Genomic DNA, 21,153 nt, shown 5'->3' on the forward strand with positions numbered 1-21,153 from the left:
GAAAATGAGTTAAGTTCTGGACCTAAAACCCCAAAACTGGAAAGCCACAATAATCCTGGAGGTCATTTAGTATCAAACCTCAATATTCTAATGAGGATATCTGAGAACTAGGAAAGTTAGTGACCAGCCAAAGGTCATTTAGACAGGCACTAGAATCTATGAGGTGGGAAGTGGAAGGCATTATCTAAATGCAGGTGTTCAGAAGGTATTCATTCACATACAAGAGGAGACTTTCAACTGAGAGATTAATCTAAAGAGAAATTCAGGAATTATTTGCTGACCACCTAATGCTCTACAGCACATGTTTGTAGAAAGAGCAGAGGAAGTCTGGCTATTAGTGTTCTCAGGAAAGTAGAGGATGGCAAGATATGTCAAACAGTAGATGACTACAACTTGACCACATTTTATCTCTTCAATTAACTTAATTCAACCTCTAAGGCATTAATGAAGAGGTTAATATTAATACACCTGCTCTTTTTTTTTTTAATAAATGTATTTATTTATTTATTTTTGGCTGTGTTGGGTCTTCGTTGCTGCATGCGGGCCTTCTTTAGTTGCAGTGCGCAGGCTTCTCATTACAGTGGCCTCCCTTGGTGCAGAGCACAGGCCCCAGGCGCACAGGCTTCAGTAGCTGTGGCATGCAGGCTCAGTAGTTGTGGCTCATGGGCTCCAAAGCGCAGGCTCAGTAGTGGTGGCACACAGGGCTTAGTTGCTCCGCAGCATGTGGGATCTTCCCGGACCAGGGTTCGAACCCGCGTCCCCTGCATTGGCTGGCGGATTCCCACCCACTGCGCCACCAGGGAAGTCCCAATACACTTGCTCCTAATCAAACAGCAAATGGCTTCTGCAATTCTTATCATGTCATCCCGAGCCCTAACAGAAGTGATTATTTTATCTACACATCATGAAAGGCAAATGAAATCTCCCTCTTTTTTAAAAGAGAATAGCCTTCACTATAAGAAGTAGAATATTCCTTCTTTCTAACAAAAGGAACCCCGATCCAATGAAGAAATGATTCTAAAACCAAAAGGCAAACTCCGAAGATTATTTGAGCCACTGAAAAGGATGCGTCATTAATGCAGCATAATAACTACACTACTAGAGACAAATGTTTCTCAGCAAACATTCAATGATAAAACATTAGGGCTTTTCCTCAATATCACTTGATCCTCAAAACTACTAAAAAGAGCCCTTGGTTCACAATCTGGCCCCATCTCTTGCCTTCTTTTCCTCTAAGCTCTTTTCTTTTTTCTGTAAATCATGGTTTTTTGAAATGGAGAAAATAAAAAGAAGTGGTACCTCCTACCCAAAGAAAACCTGAAATAATAAGCCCTTTGAACCTTGGAGAAGAAAAAAAAAAATGCTATGCCAATTCAAGAACATTATCATTATCACTAACATTTGAAAAAAAAATCTTGTTGAATAAAAATGAATGATAATACCTAAACAAAATGAGAAGCAAAAATTATAATAATAATATCTGCTGCTTGTTGAGTGCTTATTAACATCATTTTAGATACTTCAAACTTATTAACTTTATAAAGTGGGTGGTTTTGCCCAGATTTTGCAATAAAACTGAGGATGAGAGGGTAAGTAACCAATCCAAAACAAGAAGTAACAGGGATGAAATTTAAGCTTCAAAGCCCATGCTTTCTGCCTCTCTAAAATGTATTTCTTATCACTTTGAAATCCATGTGTATCTTTTGATTGCTTTGTTGATAAATGTTAGACCAAATGACTTTTAAGGTCTCATCCCACTGTTAAGATTCTCTCATTTTATGAATTACGAGAACTGGTTAGACTAAAACAGAATAAGGTAAAATATGGATTGATTCAAGGCAGGATAATTCAGGAAGAAAATTTCGTGACTTTATTTATATCTCCTGAAAAAAAAAGATCCTCATTTATATCCTGATGAATAAAACCACTGTCAGCCCTTAAGTGAAAAACTCACCAAGTAACATGTTATCAATTATTCCTCCTAAAAGAAAGGGAAAAGCTTACATTTTGATGGCCCTTGTGAGAATACAATGGTACAAATCCATTTTTTAATGGCAAAAAAAATTAGTACTTAGAACAGAACTAAGCTGACATGAGAAAAACCACCTTCAGTACAGGACAAGAGTGATAAAAGATGACCAGATGATAGAAAAACATAGGTCCTTAAGCATGTTATGCAGAAGCATGATCACAATCCTAGACTCTAACTCTAGCCTTGCTGTATGAAATAATATATTTTCCTTCTTAAAAAGTAAAATCAGTAAAGTTATGGTTCTCCATTACATGCATGTGATGTGTGACAGCATGCCAACTGATAAACTGAACTTCTGATGCTGAGAAACCAAGACGTTCTCAGTCAAGAAAAAAAATGCTCTGAAAGTATTTTTATCTAGTACCTAAGAGAAAACAAATATGGCAAGTCAAACACATTAATAAAAATTTACCTGTACCTGAATGTTAATTTCTCCTTCTTCACATTCTTTCTTATATTTCCTTGGAAGTGTCTCTACCTCACGGATGGCATCTATAGTGACTTGCTGAGGTAGCACCTCAAACAAAGATGTTAAATACATAATTATGGATTTCTTGTCAGGAAGCTGAACAGCAACATCTAAAAGTGGAAGAAAATAAGAACCAGCTTAAATTAGATGTCCAAAGTATGTGAATTGCTCAATACTGGATACAAAATAACTGTCTTAGTACCCATAAACAATGCTAGTATATTATCTTTGCAATACCACAGCTCAGTAAATTTCTATTTCATATAATATATGAGTCAAAGGTAAAGATGATTACGTACTTTTTTTTGTTCAGTATCCCATTTCTTAAAAATCTTCCCTAAAAGCTTCCCCCATAAGGCTCAAAGGTAAGCTATCATCTAAGATAATGTCACAGATTTCATTCATAGTATGAAAATAAGTCTAGAATTCAATCCTGCAACATTTGTAACTGAAGTTTTCATAACATATACAAGAAGCTCATACAAAAACACATTTTAATGAAATAAATCAAATACTAAATTGTTTATCTAATAATTCTGTTTCCCTAAAACTTTAAATCTTATGCTCGTATTAACTATTCAATTAAATTAAATTAAATTAAATTACATTTAAATTAAATTTCCTCCTGAAGGATCCTAGAAATTGTTAAGCACAAAAGTATCATGTCTGTAATAAGATGGCTTGTACCACATTTCAAAAGGAAAAACACCTCCTCAATTCTCACAATTCTTTCAAGAAAGGGGGAACAAAAAAGCACTGCTTTTCAAGTATTCAAAACTGTAAAGCAAAATCAAGGTTGTAATTAAACACTGAACAATACCTTCAGGATCTAACAGCTTTTCAATTCCTAAGTAAGTTTGAGCCTTGCTGAAGGCATGTTCAAGTCTCTCAGTTGGGGACATTTTGACAACTCTATCCCAGCTGAAGAGATCGGGTCTGAAATCAGGATGCAAATAAAATTCAGTGAAGATGAAATATGTGGAAACAAAGTTGTTATTGTTATAATCGAATACATTTCAGTTTTAGATTTTTTTATTTGTGAATATAAATTTAAAAGTTTATCTTTTATATCCCAAAGTCTTGTCAAATATATAATATTTTAAAGTAATCTATAAATATGAAAACAACAGGTAAAACATTCTAAGGTTATTGTATTGGTTAAACATGCCTGTTAAAATTCTGGAGTAGCCACTGAAAGACTAGAAATGGTATATTTCCCAAATAGTGAAAGAAAAAAAAAGGGAAGAAGAACCTACCAGTATAAAACAAGAAAGAAAAGAAGATATAGAAAAAAGAAAAATGAAAAGCTCAAAACAAGCGGTAAGAATGAACTTAAATACATCAATTATCGCAATAACGTTAATGGACTAAATTCTCCGATTAAAAGACCAAGTTTAGCAGAATAGAAAATCCAGCTCTAATCTCTTCATAGGATACTCCTAAAGAAAAGACCCTGAGAGAATTTCCGTCCACCCCTCTCCAAAGAGCTACTGTCTAGTATTTCATTTCTATCTTGATTTTCTTTTAATCCCACAAACTGGACATTATTGTTGCTCTGACTTACTCAAAAGTTGATCATTTTCTCTGTGCTCTATCTGCTCTTGCATCTTGGACCCACCTACACTTCTGGGATTTGCCTCCCTCGTCCCCACCCGCCCAGTTCCCTCTCTGACTCTACCTCCTATTATTCCCCTTATTCACACCACTGCACCCAGTGGCCTCCCACATGCCAGGTACGTCCTCCCCTCTTGCCTGACATATTTTTCTTCAGCAATATTTACCATTTCTATATGCTCCACAACTAACATTTTCATTTTTGAAAAACTGTCTGCCTCCCTCTATTTGAACATTAATTCCAAGAAGGAGGACTGGGATTTTTGCTTGTTTTGTTCTCTGCTCTACATCCTGTGTCCGGCACATAGAAGGCACCCCACACATACTTGTTAAATCAATTAAGTAACAGATGGAAAAATGTTTTAACTAAAATTCAAGTTTTATGATAGCGTCTCTTAACGGACTAGAAACAGTGGGCAACCCACTTAAACTGATAAAGGAGAAGTAGAAGAAGATGGGGTGTGGGTTTTTTTTTTAACCAGATAAAAGGTATATGAAAAAAAAGCTAAAGCAAATAGCAGTCTTATGGTAAAACATTAAAACCACTCCCTTTGTTATCAAGAACAAAACATTCTGCTCACTACCACCAATGCAAACTGATATTGTATTGAAGGACAAGGCACAAGTGAAGGGGAAAGGGGAGAGGAGAGGAGGGAAAGGGAGGGGAGGGGAGGGGAGGGGAGGGGAGGGGAGGGGAGGGGAGGGGAGGGGAGGGGAGGGGAGGGGAGGGAAAGGGAGGGGAGGGGAGGGAAAGGGAGGGGGAGGGGGAGGGAGAGGGGAGGGGGAGGGAGAGGGGAGGGGGAGGGGGAAGGAGGGGGAGGGGGAGGGGAGGGGAGGGGGAGGGGAGGGGAGGGGGAGGGGAGGGGGAGGGGGAGGGGAGGGGGAGGGGGAGGGGAGGGGGAGGGGAGGGGAGGGGGAGGGGGAGGGGGAGGGGAGGGGGAGGGGAGGGGAGGGGGAGGGGGAGGGGGAGGGGAGGGGGAGGGGAGGGGAGGGGAGGAAAAAAACTATTATAATTCATGGTCATCTACCAAAAAAAAAAAAACTTACAGTAACAAATTTTGGTAAGAATTTAACAAGTTTCCAGATATAAGACGTAGAAAAATCAACTGCATTTTCATATATCAGCAAAGAACATACAGGAAATAAAACTTGAGACAATAAATAATTTACAAGAAGAATAAAACACATAACAAATTTTGCCTTTCACATTTAAACCTTTGATGCATCTGGAGTTTATTCAGGGTATGGTGAGGCAGGGATCCAATTCACTCATTTCCATTTGTTCCATACCATCTATTAATCTGCAACATCGGCTCAGTTGTAGATCAGGATGGAGCTATTTCTGAGCTCTTTATTCCATTAGGTTGAACTATATGAAACTGCCATTTATATCAAAAACAGTCAAATTTGGCAATTTCATATGCTTCAGCCTATTATTATATTAGTGTTTTATTTATAGTACTATATAGTCTCAATTAATATAGCTTCATAATTAGTTTTGGTTTCTGTTTAGGAAGTACTTCAGCCTGTCTCTTCTTCTTCAGAAGAGTAGTGGCTCTTTTTGGTCCTTTGGTCTTTTATTAAATAATTAGAATCTGTTCACAAGTTTCATAAAAAGAATCATTTATCTATTTTTAATTGGGAGTTTTATAGAGTTTTCCTATAAAACTAAAGTAGGAGGCTGAAAACTGTCACAATTCTTTGTGTATATTACTGGTTAGTGCTGAATGAGTTAGTTCACATTGAACTATGTGAATTATTTTACATTTTTTAACTTACAAATATGTAGAAGAAACCATGGACACTGCACTGTGGCATTTAAGTCCTATGGAAACAAAGACGTGATGGGTAGTTTTTTTTCCACGATATTTCTATTCTTTATGTTTTCTTAGAGCGTGTACAGAGGAGAGAGGCGGTAGTGGGAAGGGCCTTTAGGGAGTAGTAAGTAAGGGAGGGACAGAGAGGAGGCACAAATCTGTACAAATCTGCACATCCAAGAAGAGTCACATCTCACTTGTGTCGGTGGAGCACGGCATTAAAGGCAAGCCCATCTGTCCAGCTGGTGGTGAAGTTGAGGACGTTGACCTGGCTGTACGGCCTGGTCGACTGGCGCACCCAGCTCAGCAGGATCTTCTCACTGTTGGTCTGCTGCAGGTCTGACATGATATCCTTCATGACATCTTTCACCTGTTCAAAAGAAACCATGGCTGCCAATAACCTCAAGTAGTCATTGGAATCCAGTCCTTGAATAAGGTGTATTATATGCATGAACCGTTGGATCAGGCCACTGGTATTCATTTTATTTCAAAACTTTCCTTTCAACACTGGAAAGATAAATACATCTTAACGGTAATGATTTCGATTTAGAGGTGATTTTAACCTCACCCTTATATATTATGGCATTTTCTATATCTTAGCAATACTTATGTTACACTTGGCTACACTGAACATTTCTTTCATAGCCACAGAAAAGTAATATTTTAAAACTATACTCTACAAACATCGTTTAATAGGAAGAAAACTCAATTTTTATTTTCTACAGAAATGTGGAAGAAGGTAAGAACTTTTGGCTGACTTTAAAATCCAAGAATGAAGCGCATTTCCTGATGGCAATAACAATTATAATCTAGAACTAATATTTTATATTATTATTCTAAATTAGTACATATAATTTAAGGAAGTGTTCAAAGAATGATGTGGACATATCAAAAAAACCCCACAAGAGCCAACTTAAGGGGGCTTGAGAAATAATTAACAATAGTGAAAGATCAGAACCTATTAAATAAGTAAAAATCCACTAAATAAGTAAAAATCCACACAGATATATAAATGAATGGATAGATAGATAGATAGATAGATAGATAGATAGATAGATAGATAGATAGATACAGAGAAACAAGAGACAAGGAAAAGCTCTTCCTCATAAGTGGAAAGACAATTAACAAATGTAGAAGAAATGATGAAATTAGAAAATCACTTTGCCAAGCATTGTATTAATAACTGATCAGGTAAGAACTATGAATGGATCTCAAAATTAACAGACAAAAGTGTAAAAAGTAGCTGAATATTTATACAGTCTCAAAGTATATCTCCACAAGATACTTTTTAATAACAAAGGGCAGTCACATTACAGTGGAGACACCTGCAGATTCCACCTCACCCAAATGATGAGAGTTAATACTGCCAGAAAAAAACTAATGGACAGCATATGCTTCCTGATATGGTGTATTAAGAAAAACTCAATATTGGGACTTCCCTGGTGGTGCAGTGGTTAAGACTCCACACTCCCAATGCAGGGGGCCTGGGTTCCATCCCTGGTCAGGGAACTAAATCCCACCTGCATGACACAACTAAGAGTTCGCATGCCACAACTAAGGAGCCCTCAAGCCGCAACTAAGGAGCACACCTGCTGCAACCAAGACCCAGCACAACCAAATAAATATTTTTTTAAAAAAAGAAAAACTCAACATCATTTTTGTGGCATTCCTCCCAAAAATGAATAACCTGAATCCAATCATGAGAAAATATTAGCCAAACCCACATGGAAGAACATTCTACAAAATTACTGTTCAGTACTCTTCAAAAATGACAATATCATGAAATACAAAGAAAGACTCAGAAATTATGCCAGATTAAAAGATGACTAAAAAAACAAGACAAATGAATGTAATAAATGATCTTGTATTTTCTTTTTCTATAAAGGATATTATTGGGGCAATTGACAAAATCTCCAAGAGCTATAGATTACATAACTATATTGTTTCAATATTATTTTCCTGATTTTAATAATTACATGCTAATTGTTAGTGCATGATATAATAATTACCATATGTATAATAATTAATACTAGCACTGTAAATATTAATATTATGTATTAGACATTTTATATATTATATTAATATAATAATAATATTGCAGTTATGTAAGAGAACTCCTTGTTTTTAGAAAAATGATTTGTTTTTACAAAATACTCACAGATCTATTTAGTCAAAGAGAAAGAGGGGGAGAGAGAGAGAGAAAACACAGAAATACAGACAGCTGTTAACATTTGGAGAATCTGAGGGAAAGGTATCCAGGAATTCTTTGGGCTATTTTTACAACTTTTTTATAAGTACGATATTTTTTAAATCTAATATTTTAAAAACAGATACTTTTTTTTCTACGCCAGGAAAATAGAGCAGTTTGTCAGGCTCTTTCACTCCAAATTATTATAAGTTGAATTGTGTCCTCTCCTCAAATTCATATGTTGGAAGTGCTAACCCCCAGCACCTCATAATATGAATATATTTAGAAATAGGGTCCTTAAAGAAGTAGTTTAGGTAAAATGAGATCATATGGGTTGGCCCTAATCCAATATGACTGGTGTCTTGGAATAAGCAAAGGAGATTAGGACACAAACACACACACACACACACACACACACACAAGACCACATGAGGACACAGGAAGAAGGCAGCCGTCTACAAACAAAGAAGAAACCAACCTTGCTGACACCTCGATCTCAGATTTCCAGCCTCCAAAATTGTTAGAAAATAAATTTCTGTTGTTGAAGCCACCCAGTTGTGGTACTCTGTGGCAGCTCTAAGAAACTAATACACAAATGATACATTTCCAATTCCTATTAAGAAGTGATTGAAAATCTTCCCACCTGCCAGTGCAAAATGATGCTCCAAAGTAATCCTAAAGTCAGTTTGTGATTTCCATCTACAATGTCCGTTCCTCCTATATTCACTAAATCCACCTAGTAAAATGAAAAAAATAACTTATAAGACAATTTTTCTACGGAAACCCAGGTTTTTGTTCTAGCTCGTTTGGACAGCAATATAAGTAAATGACAAGAAAAATTTCACTTTAGAGAATCAGGTGAACCTAAATCTCAAAGATGTATTACTTATACAATAGATCAATAAAGTAATCACAAAAAGCACAACTATTCCTTCACTCATAGAACAGGTTCAATACGTCTCATAAGAAAAATATTTCCAAAACTCAGTTGATGCCAATGTCCAGAGCAGGTGGTTGGTTTCAAAATAAATCATCCCGATGGCATCAAAGGACCCCCCCCCCAAAGTCATATTACAAACTTACATTGTTCTGATGTAAAACCTGCAGCACTCTGTTAACATTATTTAAAGCGTGTACCCTTGTGGAGCCACGTTCCTTCGGCTGGAAAACAGAACACAAAATCGAATGAGACAGAGAGTCCCTCCATGTTGCTGTCAAACACCGACATTGAGATGCCCGTGAAACAGCAGCTCAGCACACAGAGCCCCTCTGTACCAGGAGCTCTGGCTGGGTTCTCAAGCCACCATGAAGGCTGCTGTTGACAGAATGCAAATTCTCCCACTAACAGCACCTTAAGATAGTAGTTCCTTAGCTTGCCCGAACACTGGAATCCCCTAGGGAGCTTCCAAGAATACCAGTGCCTGGGTTCAACAAAGACTGTGACTTAATGAGTCTGGAGTATAGTCTGGGTTTGGAATTTATAAAAGATTTCCCTGGTGATTCTAAGGTGCAAACAAGTTTGGGAACCAGTGCTCCACCAGGGACAAAGCTTCTTCTATCTTAGTTGGGCAGGATGAAGAAAGATTTAGAAGTCATGTCCCCTCCACCCTGCACTAGTGTAGACAGAGCAGAGAGGATTCAGAGGTGCTATCCCAGGTTCCAGGTAGGATTACAAGGGCCCACTGGGAAGACTGGAATTGCCACCCAGGGAAAGGTGATCTGGGAGGCTTCTTTCTGCCTCATTGGCCAGGGAATCTTATCTGACAAAGGGATCAATCTCTCCAATAGGTGCCTACCCACCATCTGGAAGGCAAAAGGTAGAGTGTAACACCCCACACTTAAGCAAGAAAGAAATTCATCTTCAGAAGTGCATCTCTCTATACCTTTTATAGTAATTCTACCTCTAGTGTTAAAGGTTGTACCCATAAAATACATCCTCTTCATTGGCAGAGTTATTTCTGTGTGAGTATTGGGTACCTTACACATAAAGCAATAGAGTTGGATTTGATGACGGAACAAACATGAAGATAATACTGAAAATCTGAATAAAAATAAATGCCATCAGTTTTCATAACTTTTTACTATTTGTTAAATAACATTTAAATGTATTTGTCTCTACTTTCTACTATTCAAAACATTATGCCCTCTTTACATATCCTTTCTTCTTTGTAATTCTCTACTGTCTGAGAGCAATAAACACATAAAGTATTTTTTTGATAAAAATAGAGCCCTCAATAAAGCCTAAATATCACTCAATCAAAAAATTCATTAAAACCCCTTTTTAACATTCCTATTTCAGCCTTTACATTGTAAGGACCCCCAAGAGGGTCTTCAAGTATCAGTAATGATGAGAGATATGCCGTTAGCCTGGTTCTTGAACATGGCATCCCTCACCAGTGAGGTTCCTGTGAGGCCTTCTAGAAGATCCAGTAGCTTCCTTCCATCTTTGAGGTCTGTGAACATATCACTGATGGGTGGTTTTCCACTCTATAAAAGAAAAAGTACAATTTCAGCAGCAGAAATTTCATACATAAGTGGCAAATAAATGAATAGTTTCATTTCTTCCAATCAAAAGTCTGGATGATCAGCAGGCTATACAAACTATACTAAGTTTGTCTTGTATGGAAAGAAGTACAAAGAACTTTGAAATCTATAACAAATGTTTTGAGCTGAAAGACATAAATTGCATTATTTCTTAGAAAGGGAGCAAATAAAACTGTGATTAATGTCAATATGCTTTGTATGTACAGTTGACCCTTGAACAACATGGGTTTGAACTGTGCAGGTCCACTTATAGATGGATTTTTTTTCAGTAGTAAATGCTAGAGTATTACATGAGTATTACATGATCCGTGGTTGGTTGAAACCTCTGAGGTGGAACTGGGATAGGAGGAAGCTGACTAAATTATTCATGGATTTTCAGTTCTACAGAGTCAGCACCCCTAATCCCCCCTGTTGTTCAAGGGTCCATTGTATTCCTGAGAGAGAAGATGTGTTAAAAATATACATGAGGGCTTCCCTGGTGGTGCAGTGGTTGAGAATCCGCCTGCCAATGCAGGGGACACGGGTTCGAGCCCTGGTCTCGGAAGATCCCACATGCCGCGGAGCAACTGGGCCCGTGAGCCACAACTACTGAGCCTGCGCGTCTGGAGCCTGTGCTCCGCAACAAGAGAGGCCGCGATAGTGAGAGGCCCGCGCACCGCGATGAAGAGTGGCCCCCGCTTGCCGCAACTAGAGAAAGCCCTCGCACAGAAACTAAGACCCAACGCAGCCAAAAATTAATTAATTAATTAATTAATTTTAAAAAAAAAATACATGAGCATACAGCACCTGGGTGCAGAGGCCAAAGAAAAGTGTGCAGATTCTTATCCCAGCTCTGCACTTTACATTCACAGTATAAGCATGGCTTTCGGTACTTCCATTATGGAAGCAGGTCACGTCGTCATCAATTTCAGCTCTCCACTTCAATTTCAGCTCTCAGGCACTAGTTCTGTATTTCTAGGTCCCAATTTCTGAATGATTAGGACACTTTTGGCTCTGTGTCTAAATCCAGTATCCATCCTGTATTTTGAATGACAAAACTTATAGAATTTCTAAACTCTTGTTTCTGACTAATAAACAGCATCAACTTCCCCTGATAAACATATTCTAGCATCCATGCCAGAAAATCCTACCCCATTCACAGGTAGACCTTGCCTGCCTGTGTGTGATATCATGGTTGTTCGCAAAGGACAATTACTGCACAGAAAATCAGAATGCCTCAGTTTTAATCTGTCTGACCGTTAACTAACTGGTGAACCTAAATCAGCTACTTACTACTATTTACCTTTTTCTAAATCACAGGTATTGTAAAGATCAAATAAAGAATATTATGTGAAAATGTCCAGATAGCTATAAAGCACAGTGTAATAAATGTTGTACGATTATGTTGAATCAAATTATTCCCTTCTAATATGAAATCCCCAGAGATTAATAGTTTTAGTTCCTGTCAATAATAAAGATATTTTATAACCAATAATTATTGTATCTTCTTTATTCTTCACTTTAAAACATATATATAAAGTCATACGAAACAAAATTTTACTCTGAGCTTGAAATGGGTGAGGGGAAGGAAGGAAGCCATCCTAAAGTTTCCTAGAACTTGGCATTTTCCCTTTTTTCCTCTCTTCCTGATTTCTTACATTTTTAATTATGTGTAATGTATAGTAAACTAGTGATTTCTATCATGTGGCTTTTCCATAGTTCATATACTCTAAATGAGAGGAAGTATGGTAAAGTCTTCACCTTAGAATCAGTAAAGAATAAACTATGACTTATTTATATCTGAAACAAAGCTGCTTTTCTATTTCCAGCTGCCACTATGTGAGCAGTGACAATGTCAGAAATACATGGATTATCTCCATCGATCACAATGATAAACAGATTTGAGTGATGCAGGAGACCAGATCCAGAGGCAATACTTCAAGAGGCAGAGCGGGGAAGTTTTTTGCACATTACAGACTTCCTACCTGCTCTCAGTAAAAGCAAAGGGCAGAAGTAGCCCTGGTCACCTGCTACCTCTTACCTTCCTCCTCTCAAAACCCACCCAAGTACACTTCAGCAAACTAGCCACCAAATACCCAGATTCTCTTTCAGGAAGACGTGAACAACTCTGGTCTTAGAGCAAAGAGACAACAACATAGGTAAAGTTCATGGGAGAAACAAATAGGGATATCTAGGCACAGAAAGGACCTTAGGAATTACTGATGACAAGGGCAGCTAAATAATGTCTGGGCAGCATTTAACCCTTCTCAAATCCACTACAGTATCGATTTTCCAAAAAAAGAAACAAAGTAACACAAATCAGCATAGACTAAAATAAAGTAAATATAAATATTAGTCCATATTACAAATAGTTATGAACGCCCACTGATGACCTCATTGTAGACAAGCCTCCTACCAGCCGTGTAACTTTGGAAAAGTGGCCTTTCTACATCTATTGGCTCATCTGTTAAACACTAAGATGACAGATGTTCAGTAAATGGTTGATATTATCATTCAGTACATTATCATATCATTACAGTGGTAATGTTTCTTACTGTCATAAAAGTGCCATAAAATTTCAACAATAGACGAAAGAATGGATAAAACAAATAAGCACTTCATCTTAGGCAGGAATGTAAAAGCAGATTCTGAACCTGAGTACATGTAAGTGTCACTTCATAGAGAAAGATCTTCCAAGTCCCGAATTCACTAATACGATGACCTGTAGGGATATATCCCATTCAAAACTAATGAACCTGATGATACAAGAGCACACCTGTGCTTTAGGTATGCGCTGTGAGACAAGCATAACTCAGCAGTAAACCCAATGGATTCTTCCCTAGGCTCCACTGCTGCTCAGTGGTAAAGTGGGAGGCGTTCATTAAGAGGCAGCATTAATTTTTCCACATGAGACACTCTTTTCCTCTCTCTTGTCCGGGTCATTCATGTGTTTACTGAGGAACAAATCTTGAGAAAGACTCCTTGTGAAGCATTCTCTTGAAACAAAGGTAACTGAGACACAGTTCTGTCCTTCTAGAAGTCAATCACTTACACTAGGGAAACCAATGCCTTTATATTCTTTAAAAAAAAAAAAAAAAACCCAACAGTAACAGCAATGCAATTTCTTTATTCTTTTTCCAAATTTCAGATAAATATTGATGGCGATCAGTAAGAAATAAGTTTTGTGCTGTGTGCCTATTCTCCTAACACTCCGCCACCCCACCCCCAGTGATGGCATGGGTGGTGTGTACTCCCATCTGGTACCTTCAGAAGAGCCACGTACACCTGCAGGAGGGAATATACAGCCCATGGATCTCTTCACTGGACAATGAAGGAAGGTACCAAGGCTCTTACAAATCCAAAACTGTGGTTCAAAACTTACATATAAAACACACACCCACACTCCCCACACACATAGCCAATCACTACAAAATACTACCTATTCCTGACAAATGCAATTTAGGAACGTCCCATAGGCAGATGGAAAGAACCAAACTATTCCAAAGAGCCCGTTCCACCTACCACCTAGGAGAGTAACACCTATAAGTATGGTGATTCAGTGCTTGGTGCCTTACAACGGAGGTCAGAAAATGTCTTTCGTAAAGGTCCAGATAGTACTTAGTTTAGGCTTTGCTGGCCAAGTGGTCTCTATCGAAACTTCTCAACCCTGTTGTCAAGATGTGAAAGCAGCACAGACAATGTATAAGCGGCTGAGCCCGTGGGAATGGTGACTGTGTTCCAACAAAACATGATTTGTGGACGTGGAAATCTGAATTTCATATAATGTCCACATGTCATGAAATATTCTTCTTTTTTTGACTTTTTGTAACCACCTAAAAATGTGAAAACCATTCTTAGCTCGTGGGCCATACAAAAACAGACCACGGAAACATGAAATGTCCCTAGACATAATAATAGCATGACTTACTATGTATCAGATATGCTCTAAGAGATTTACAGAGATTCAGATGCATTCTTTGTTTCTTTATAATAGAACTTTAAGGTAAGGAAACTGAGACATAGAGGTGACATGACGAGTGATAGGCAGAACTAGGATGTGATACCACAAGATCTGACTCCAAATCCAGGTTCTCAAAGTCCACACTAAACTGCTACTAAAATTATGAGGGCACAGGGCCATGACATATAGGGAAGGAAACAGTTAATCAGTGGTGTGGTGGAGGAGGTATATTTAATGACTTCCCAAAGAGAGCAACAAGATATATACCACATTTAAATGAACTCAAAATGAAATTTTTTTCCAAGCTCATGGCTTTAAAGCATCTCTGGTACTTCTGAATCACAGGCTCTAAACATAGGATCCACCCTGGGAAACAGTTGGGAAATGTCAGAAGTCATCGTTTAATAAAAATAAAAGCTGATTCAGCCTGACGGTTAAACTCTTATTTAGATTTTTAATTCTTTGCAAAGACTTATTTGCAGAAACTTCTCTGACAGACAATACAGTTTAATAATTCAATTGGACAAATATTTGGTGAATACCTCCTTTGTGCCTGGCCCTGCAGAAACGCCAAGTTCAGGTCACCCTCCCCATTTACAAGCAAGGGTTTCCACAGTTTTCCAATAAACACAAAATAGTACAAATGAATAATCTTGAACTTGGAAGACAGATAAGCCTTGCGTCGCATTTAACCTTAAAAAAAAATTTAAAAGGCCACATGTTAGGAATCCAAATGACAGATGTCACAGGTGACTCGCTTTGGCTGCCTCCTCTCATCCCCTGGTCCCCTGTACTTCTTTGAACTCTCTTAACACCAGTTCTAACACCATTTTGACTCCAAGAGGGACCAGCGTTAATGCCTACAGCTGAGACACTGAAGCTCCTGAATCGAAAATGTCAGAGGACAGAAGCAAACTGTCATCACAATGCAGGAGGGATAAGCCGGGGTCTGAGGGAGGGCAAGGGCTGCAAATACAGTCATGGATACGTGATGGTTCAATTGAATGCGGCCAACCTGATGGGCCCATCACACCTGGTGAATCAGCCAGCCCTAAAGGCTGAAAGAGCCAGTGCTCAGTTTCAGCCAGCAGCGGCCATTTGAGAATCCCAGCCCACTGTTGGTAGGACTTCTGGTTTCTCAAAAGAGCTGGAAATCTGAATTTATGTGTATAATCTCCTGATATTTGTAATGTCCTAAAACATTGTGCCGGATCAACAAATCTTGTCTACAGGCATACTGGATCCTAGGATGACTGGTAATCTCTCTCATAGGGCATAACCACATACAGGGGAAATACAAGATTAGTCAACAGTGAGTCCTCTGAGGAACTGAGAAACTCTGTGGAAAGGACACACACACACACACACACACACACACACACACACCACTATCAACAGACCAGGGAATATGATTGATTGCAAAATACCAGCAGAGTCATTATACTTGCGCAGACCAAAAAAACAAAGGAGTCACACCAGATTCTTCTCCTTTCACTCATTCCTCATCTCTAATCCATAACAACCCTGTCATTACTACCTCCGAAAACACATTCCGAAGGTGACCACTACTGCTTAGTGGCCCCACTCTCATCCATGTCTCCAATACCAGGCCAACCAACCTCTTTACTTCTGCATAAGAGTCAGAATAACTCTAATTTTAAGGTGCAGATCACATCATGTCATGTCTCTGCTTTAACCTAATGGACTCCCATCACGGGGAAATACAATTCAAACTCCAAATAAGAGATCCCATGTGATCTCCTCTCCACCCTCTCTCTAATCTAATAATCTAATACTGTATTATTCTCCCCTTTCTTCAATACTCGCAAATCATAATTACTTCCATCATAGGTCAAGTTTTTCAGCAGCAGTAGTAGTAGTAATGGAAAAAAAAATCTATAAAAGATTGAATAAGAAAGCAAAATTTAGGAAGTGCAGTTTGGAGTTCTTAAAAGGGTGAAATGTTAATGCTTTGTAGATACAACAAACAAACCAGAAGTAGAACTGGGACTTGGATTTGGGGTTCAGAAGACGGCCTCCTTTATGTGGTGTGCCCTGCTGACACTGACAAGTGAGGGATGACAAACACAGTCTGTGCCTTCATGGCACTCAGAATCTAAACAGAGTAAACAAAATCTGTACCAACAAGCATGGGGAGCACAGCAAAAGGATTTATGAGCCAGCTTGATTCTGCCAAATTTGTACCAAATAAGAAATATAGTACAGAGTCTATCCTGTTATTTACCTAATCCCATTATAAATAATGAAGTTATTAACTGTGTATAATATGGAGAAGAGTGAAAAGATAACAGTTTTTAAATGCTTTCACCACTAACATGTCTGATGATGGTATCTTACAAACAAATAATAAATTTGAGCCCTTTCACAGTGTTTGATTACTCTGTCATTTATTTATACTCTTCCTATTTTCAAAACAGGATTTGAGGCAGTCTATTCAATTCAGTTAATATCCCCACTGTTTACAGCATGTGTGTGTATGTATGTGTCTGTGTGTGTGTCTAATTCTGTATCATACACATGGATTTATATGGCATATATATATACACATACACATATATAGTGTTTATACCATAACGTTTTTGCATGCTTCTCAAGCCAATCTGACACCCCAATCAATTTTAAAATGATGCTCCAGCATGTGATAACATATTGTAAGTTTTATAGTCTCTCTCTTTTTTTTTTGAGTGATTTTTTTTGCAAGGAGTTGGTTATTTTAAAAACTCAAAAAGAAGTGAATGATTTAATTTAATATTTCTTTTAATATTTTAAAAACCAGAATCTTTAATTTATGAATCCCAAATCTCAGCACTAATAAAAATGTAGCTCTTGTAATTCTTCATTTTCTTAAAAACCAATAATGTATCAGTGAGCACTAGGTACAATGTCATTCTGGTTATGTTTATGTGTAAATGGATTTCTTTTAAGTATTTTACAACAGAAATGTACTTTTTCTCTTGATGATGGAATTAAAAGTGGTTTTAAAAAGTCTCTTTGGATTTCTTCTATTATCTAATATTTTGTAATGTGTATTATTGTATAAAATAAATATAGATTGTTTAAAAAGAGGTATCTCTAGTTAAAATTAAGCAAACTGATGAAATTAGGTTCATCACAGTTATGAAGCATATAGCTTAATGGATGAAATGAAGAGTGCATAATCTTCAATGTCTACTTTATGATTCAGCCCCATGGTGAAAGAGTGAAAGCAGCATTGCTTTCGACTGAAAAGCAAAATGAGTGCAATAAAATGCCCAAGGAGGTCATTAAGCACCTTGACAAACAAAAACCAGCAAAATGTGCCACAGTCGCTTAAAGAATTCGTGAGTGCATGGCTCTCGGCCATTCTCTTTATGAATTCATAGCGGTCGGCACAAGTTCTTAAGAACCGAACAGGATTACGCTTAGAAGCTTGTTTGGAAAGAGGGGGGTAAAGAAGAAAAGGGAGAGAGAGACTGGAGAAACAGATGGCTCAGGTAATCCTACTCGTGTCATAGTAACTACACAGCAGTGATTTATGCAGTGCTTACAATGGAATCAAAGCAATGAAGGTGCATTTACCTTAGTAATTACAGAAAACTATAAAACACAAGCTAAATCAAATATCTTTCAGAGAATCAAAAGTCAAACAGCATGTAACAGAATTTTTACCTTGATTTTGGTAAGCAAAGTAACCGAGATAGTGCTGAGAAAACTGGGATGATAAGGAACCACGTGTGGGCTCCCACGCCTGGCGGCCAGGGGCAGGGCCACTTGCACACTCCATGGGCAAATAACCAGGTGAGGTCTGCAGGCTGAATAAACCCCAACTCCATATGCCCATCAGGCAAGGTCTGCAGGCCGACTCAATAAACAATACAGCTCATTCCATATATGTACAACTGGCAAAGCACTGGAAATGTTTGAAGAATGCAGTTCCTCAAAAGATAGGCTTCCATGGGACCAGGGTAAGGCATTAGTTAGGGCATTGATAATGATAATGTAAAGGAAAAGAGAACATTTCCTTTGTTTAATAAAGGAGAGGCAGCTGCCTTGTCCCTTCCTTCTCCTTAGGGTGTCTCCTTAAAAACATAATAGGCCCAATTTTTTGGTCAGGAAGTAGATAAACCCATCTCCAACTTTCCAATGCAAAATAACAAAGACCTCAAAATTAACTCAAAAGTCTCTCTGGAGGTTGACAGGAGACCAGCACGAGGAGCATCTATTTGTCTCTCCAGGAGGTACACACTCATTGTTCTTTATTCTACTTAACTGTATGTTTGTGTGAAATTCTGTCCAGACTTTCTGGTCTTCTACCAACTGCCTGCATGCACCTCATCTGATATGAGTATTCAATAACAAAGTGTTTTCTCTGTATTCTACATTGAATAAAGATCTTTTGTGAGAGGATTTTTTTATTTTCCCAACAGATTATAAAAATACAAATAACAGTGTCAGATACCTCGACTTCCCACCCAGTCTGGCTCCCCTCATGATTAGCCATGCTAGGAGGGTGCCTACCAGTAGCCCTTGGAGCTAAAAGCTTCCTAGGGCAAGTACAGTTGAAAATGGTCCCAGGGTCTCCTAGTCCTCTTTAACAGAAAGAGCTTCTTTCCCCCAAAACCACCACCTCTTCAACAATCCTCTCTTTATAACTCACTGGCCCACAGTGACCTAGACCTACTCATCCATGCACCAATCAGAGCCCACCTCTGAAGGTGGAGATGGTGGGGTCACATGGGCTGAATGCAAAAGCACAAGGTAGGTGGCTCTGCTCTCCCCTCTCTAGGTGAAGGGTGAAAAGGAATTCCTTCTCAGCAGATCAATACCAAAATTGATCATCAATTACAAAGACATAGCATATACTACCAAATTTCCAAATTTGTTTTAACGATTACAAATACTAATAGGCTCAATCAAAATCATTTATTAAGTCCTCAATATGTACAAACACAGCATGTTAAATAATATTTATGTATATTTTCTTTAATTTAACCACAGTAACTAGGTGAAAGTCACTCTACAAGTATAATGTTTGGAACCAAAACAATCAAACTGAATGAAAACAAACAAAAGCAAAAAAAAAACCCAAACATATCTACATAATATAGCTAAAACATGTCTGGAAGCTGTTTAGGAATATGAAATGCATTTTATTGTTTGCTTTAGGGGTATTGGTGAACAGACGTAAGTTGAAACTTAAGGAACCACTTGAATATTTATGGCCCCCTAAAACAATTAGTTGAGTTGCCATACACATATTCATGAAAATAAATCAATAGTAGACCCAGTGTGTAACTCCAGCTCAAATCTCTACTATAGATGTTATTTATCATCACACAAGGAAGCCCGTAGTCTCCTTCACGATACTAAAAAGAGGACTAAACATCTACAGACTGCTTTTGTTGCACCCACCTATACATCCTTTCCCACGTCTATTTTTGTGACCAACCACTTCCCACGTGAACAAAGTTGCAAACAATCGGACACTGAAAGCAATGTCCCACTGTCTCAAATGGAACACACTGGAATCGCTCTTCACATTGAAACGTGTAAAAAATGCTTCACAGATTTCCTCTCTTAAGTCCTATCAATTTAAAGTTCAAGCGTGGAATAGTAACTAAATGAAAACTTGGCTCATCTTTGTCTTCGAAAAAGAAAAAGCAGAAATCTGCCCAAAGTGAAGTTCAGCATTTTTAAGTTGGCCTATTCTCTACCTAACCTTTATTTTTAAACTTCCTTTGAGAACCACCTCACCAAACTGATAAAAGCGCTTCTGCAATTTGTACGACTCTGCTCTGACAGATGAGCAGCTCTGCAAGTCAGCCAGAGAAAATGCAGGCTCAAAGTCAGAACAAATTTCCCAACACTGAAACAGTGAGGCCTTCGCTGCCTCCCTTGGGAAACCAGCTCACTAACAAGTGAGGCTCTTAGAATCAGAGTGAACAAAACCCTCAACCTTTACCCACCAGACAGTGGAATAAAGTGGGCTTAATGAGCCAATGTTTTTTTCTGTTTCTGGTTTAAAATATATGAATAGCACAGATCAGGGATACCACAAGTTTGGGAGGGGGTGGTCCCTGATAGAGTTTTAATTTAGCATTCCTAAGTAATTATAATCTCCTATAATGTTTCACAATAATGCCTCAATATTTCTTAGCAACATGAGGCAAGCTATTATGCTCAAGTGTGTTTTATAGCTGAAGGAATAAAAATCAAGTGACCTGAAAAAAATTGGCTAGTAATTTGCCCAAGGTCACAAATAAATGAGCAGCATATCCAGGAATAAGTATTTAATTTCCTAATTCTGATCTCCTTTAGATAATCATTTTCTCCCGAGCTCTTCATAACTTCTCAAAACCCAACAATCATAAGTTATTCTACACTGTGTGACTTCTCAGGATACCCAGACTCCAAAGCGGTGTGTATTCTGTGACACAGTAACAAGAACTTGCAGCAAAAAGAATATATATTTATAGTGAATGCTATCTTAGCTATCAAAATATTATTCAGTATTCTCAAGCTGTTTACCAAATCCCTTATAGAGGAATG

General features: G+C 38.1%; 1 protein-coding gene across 7 annotated transcripts in view; it reads right to left on the bottom strand.

Moving 5' to 3' along the window:
* UTRN (utrophin) overlaps positions 1–21,153 on the bottom strand; it is a 519,047-nt gene that overhangs the window by 384,920 nt on the left and 112,974 nt on the right. For 5 of the 7 annotated variants that reach the window (XM_061207126.1, XM_061207127.1, XM_061207129.1 and 2 more), the window contains 6 exons: positions 10,515–10,607; positions 9,204–9,281; positions 8,764–8,856; positions 6,130–6,302; positions 3,322–3,437; positions 2,445–2,611 (listed from right to left, as the gene is read on the bottom strand). In XM_061207126.1, coding sequence (XP_061063109.1) covers positions 2,445–2,611; positions 3,322–3,437; positions 6,130–6,302; positions 8,764–8,856; positions 9,204–9,281; positions 10,515–10,607 — 720 coding nt within the window. The remainder of the gene's footprint in view (positions 1–2,444; positions 2,612–3,321; positions 3,438–6,129; positions 6,303–8,763; positions 8,857–9,203; positions 9,282–10,514; positions 10,608–21,153) is intronic. The other 2 variants (XM_061207128.1, XM_061207125.1) reach the window with 1 other exon arrangement.

Source organism: Eubalaena glacialis, chromosome 12 (genome assembly GCF_028564815.1).
Source record: "Eubalaena glacialis isolate mEubGla1 chromosome 12, mEubGla1.1.hap2.+ XY, whole genome shotgun sequence".
NCBI classification, from domain to species: domain Eukaryota; kingdom Metazoa; phylum Chordata; class Mammalia; order Artiodactyla; family Balaenidae; genus Eubalaena; species Eubalaena glacialis.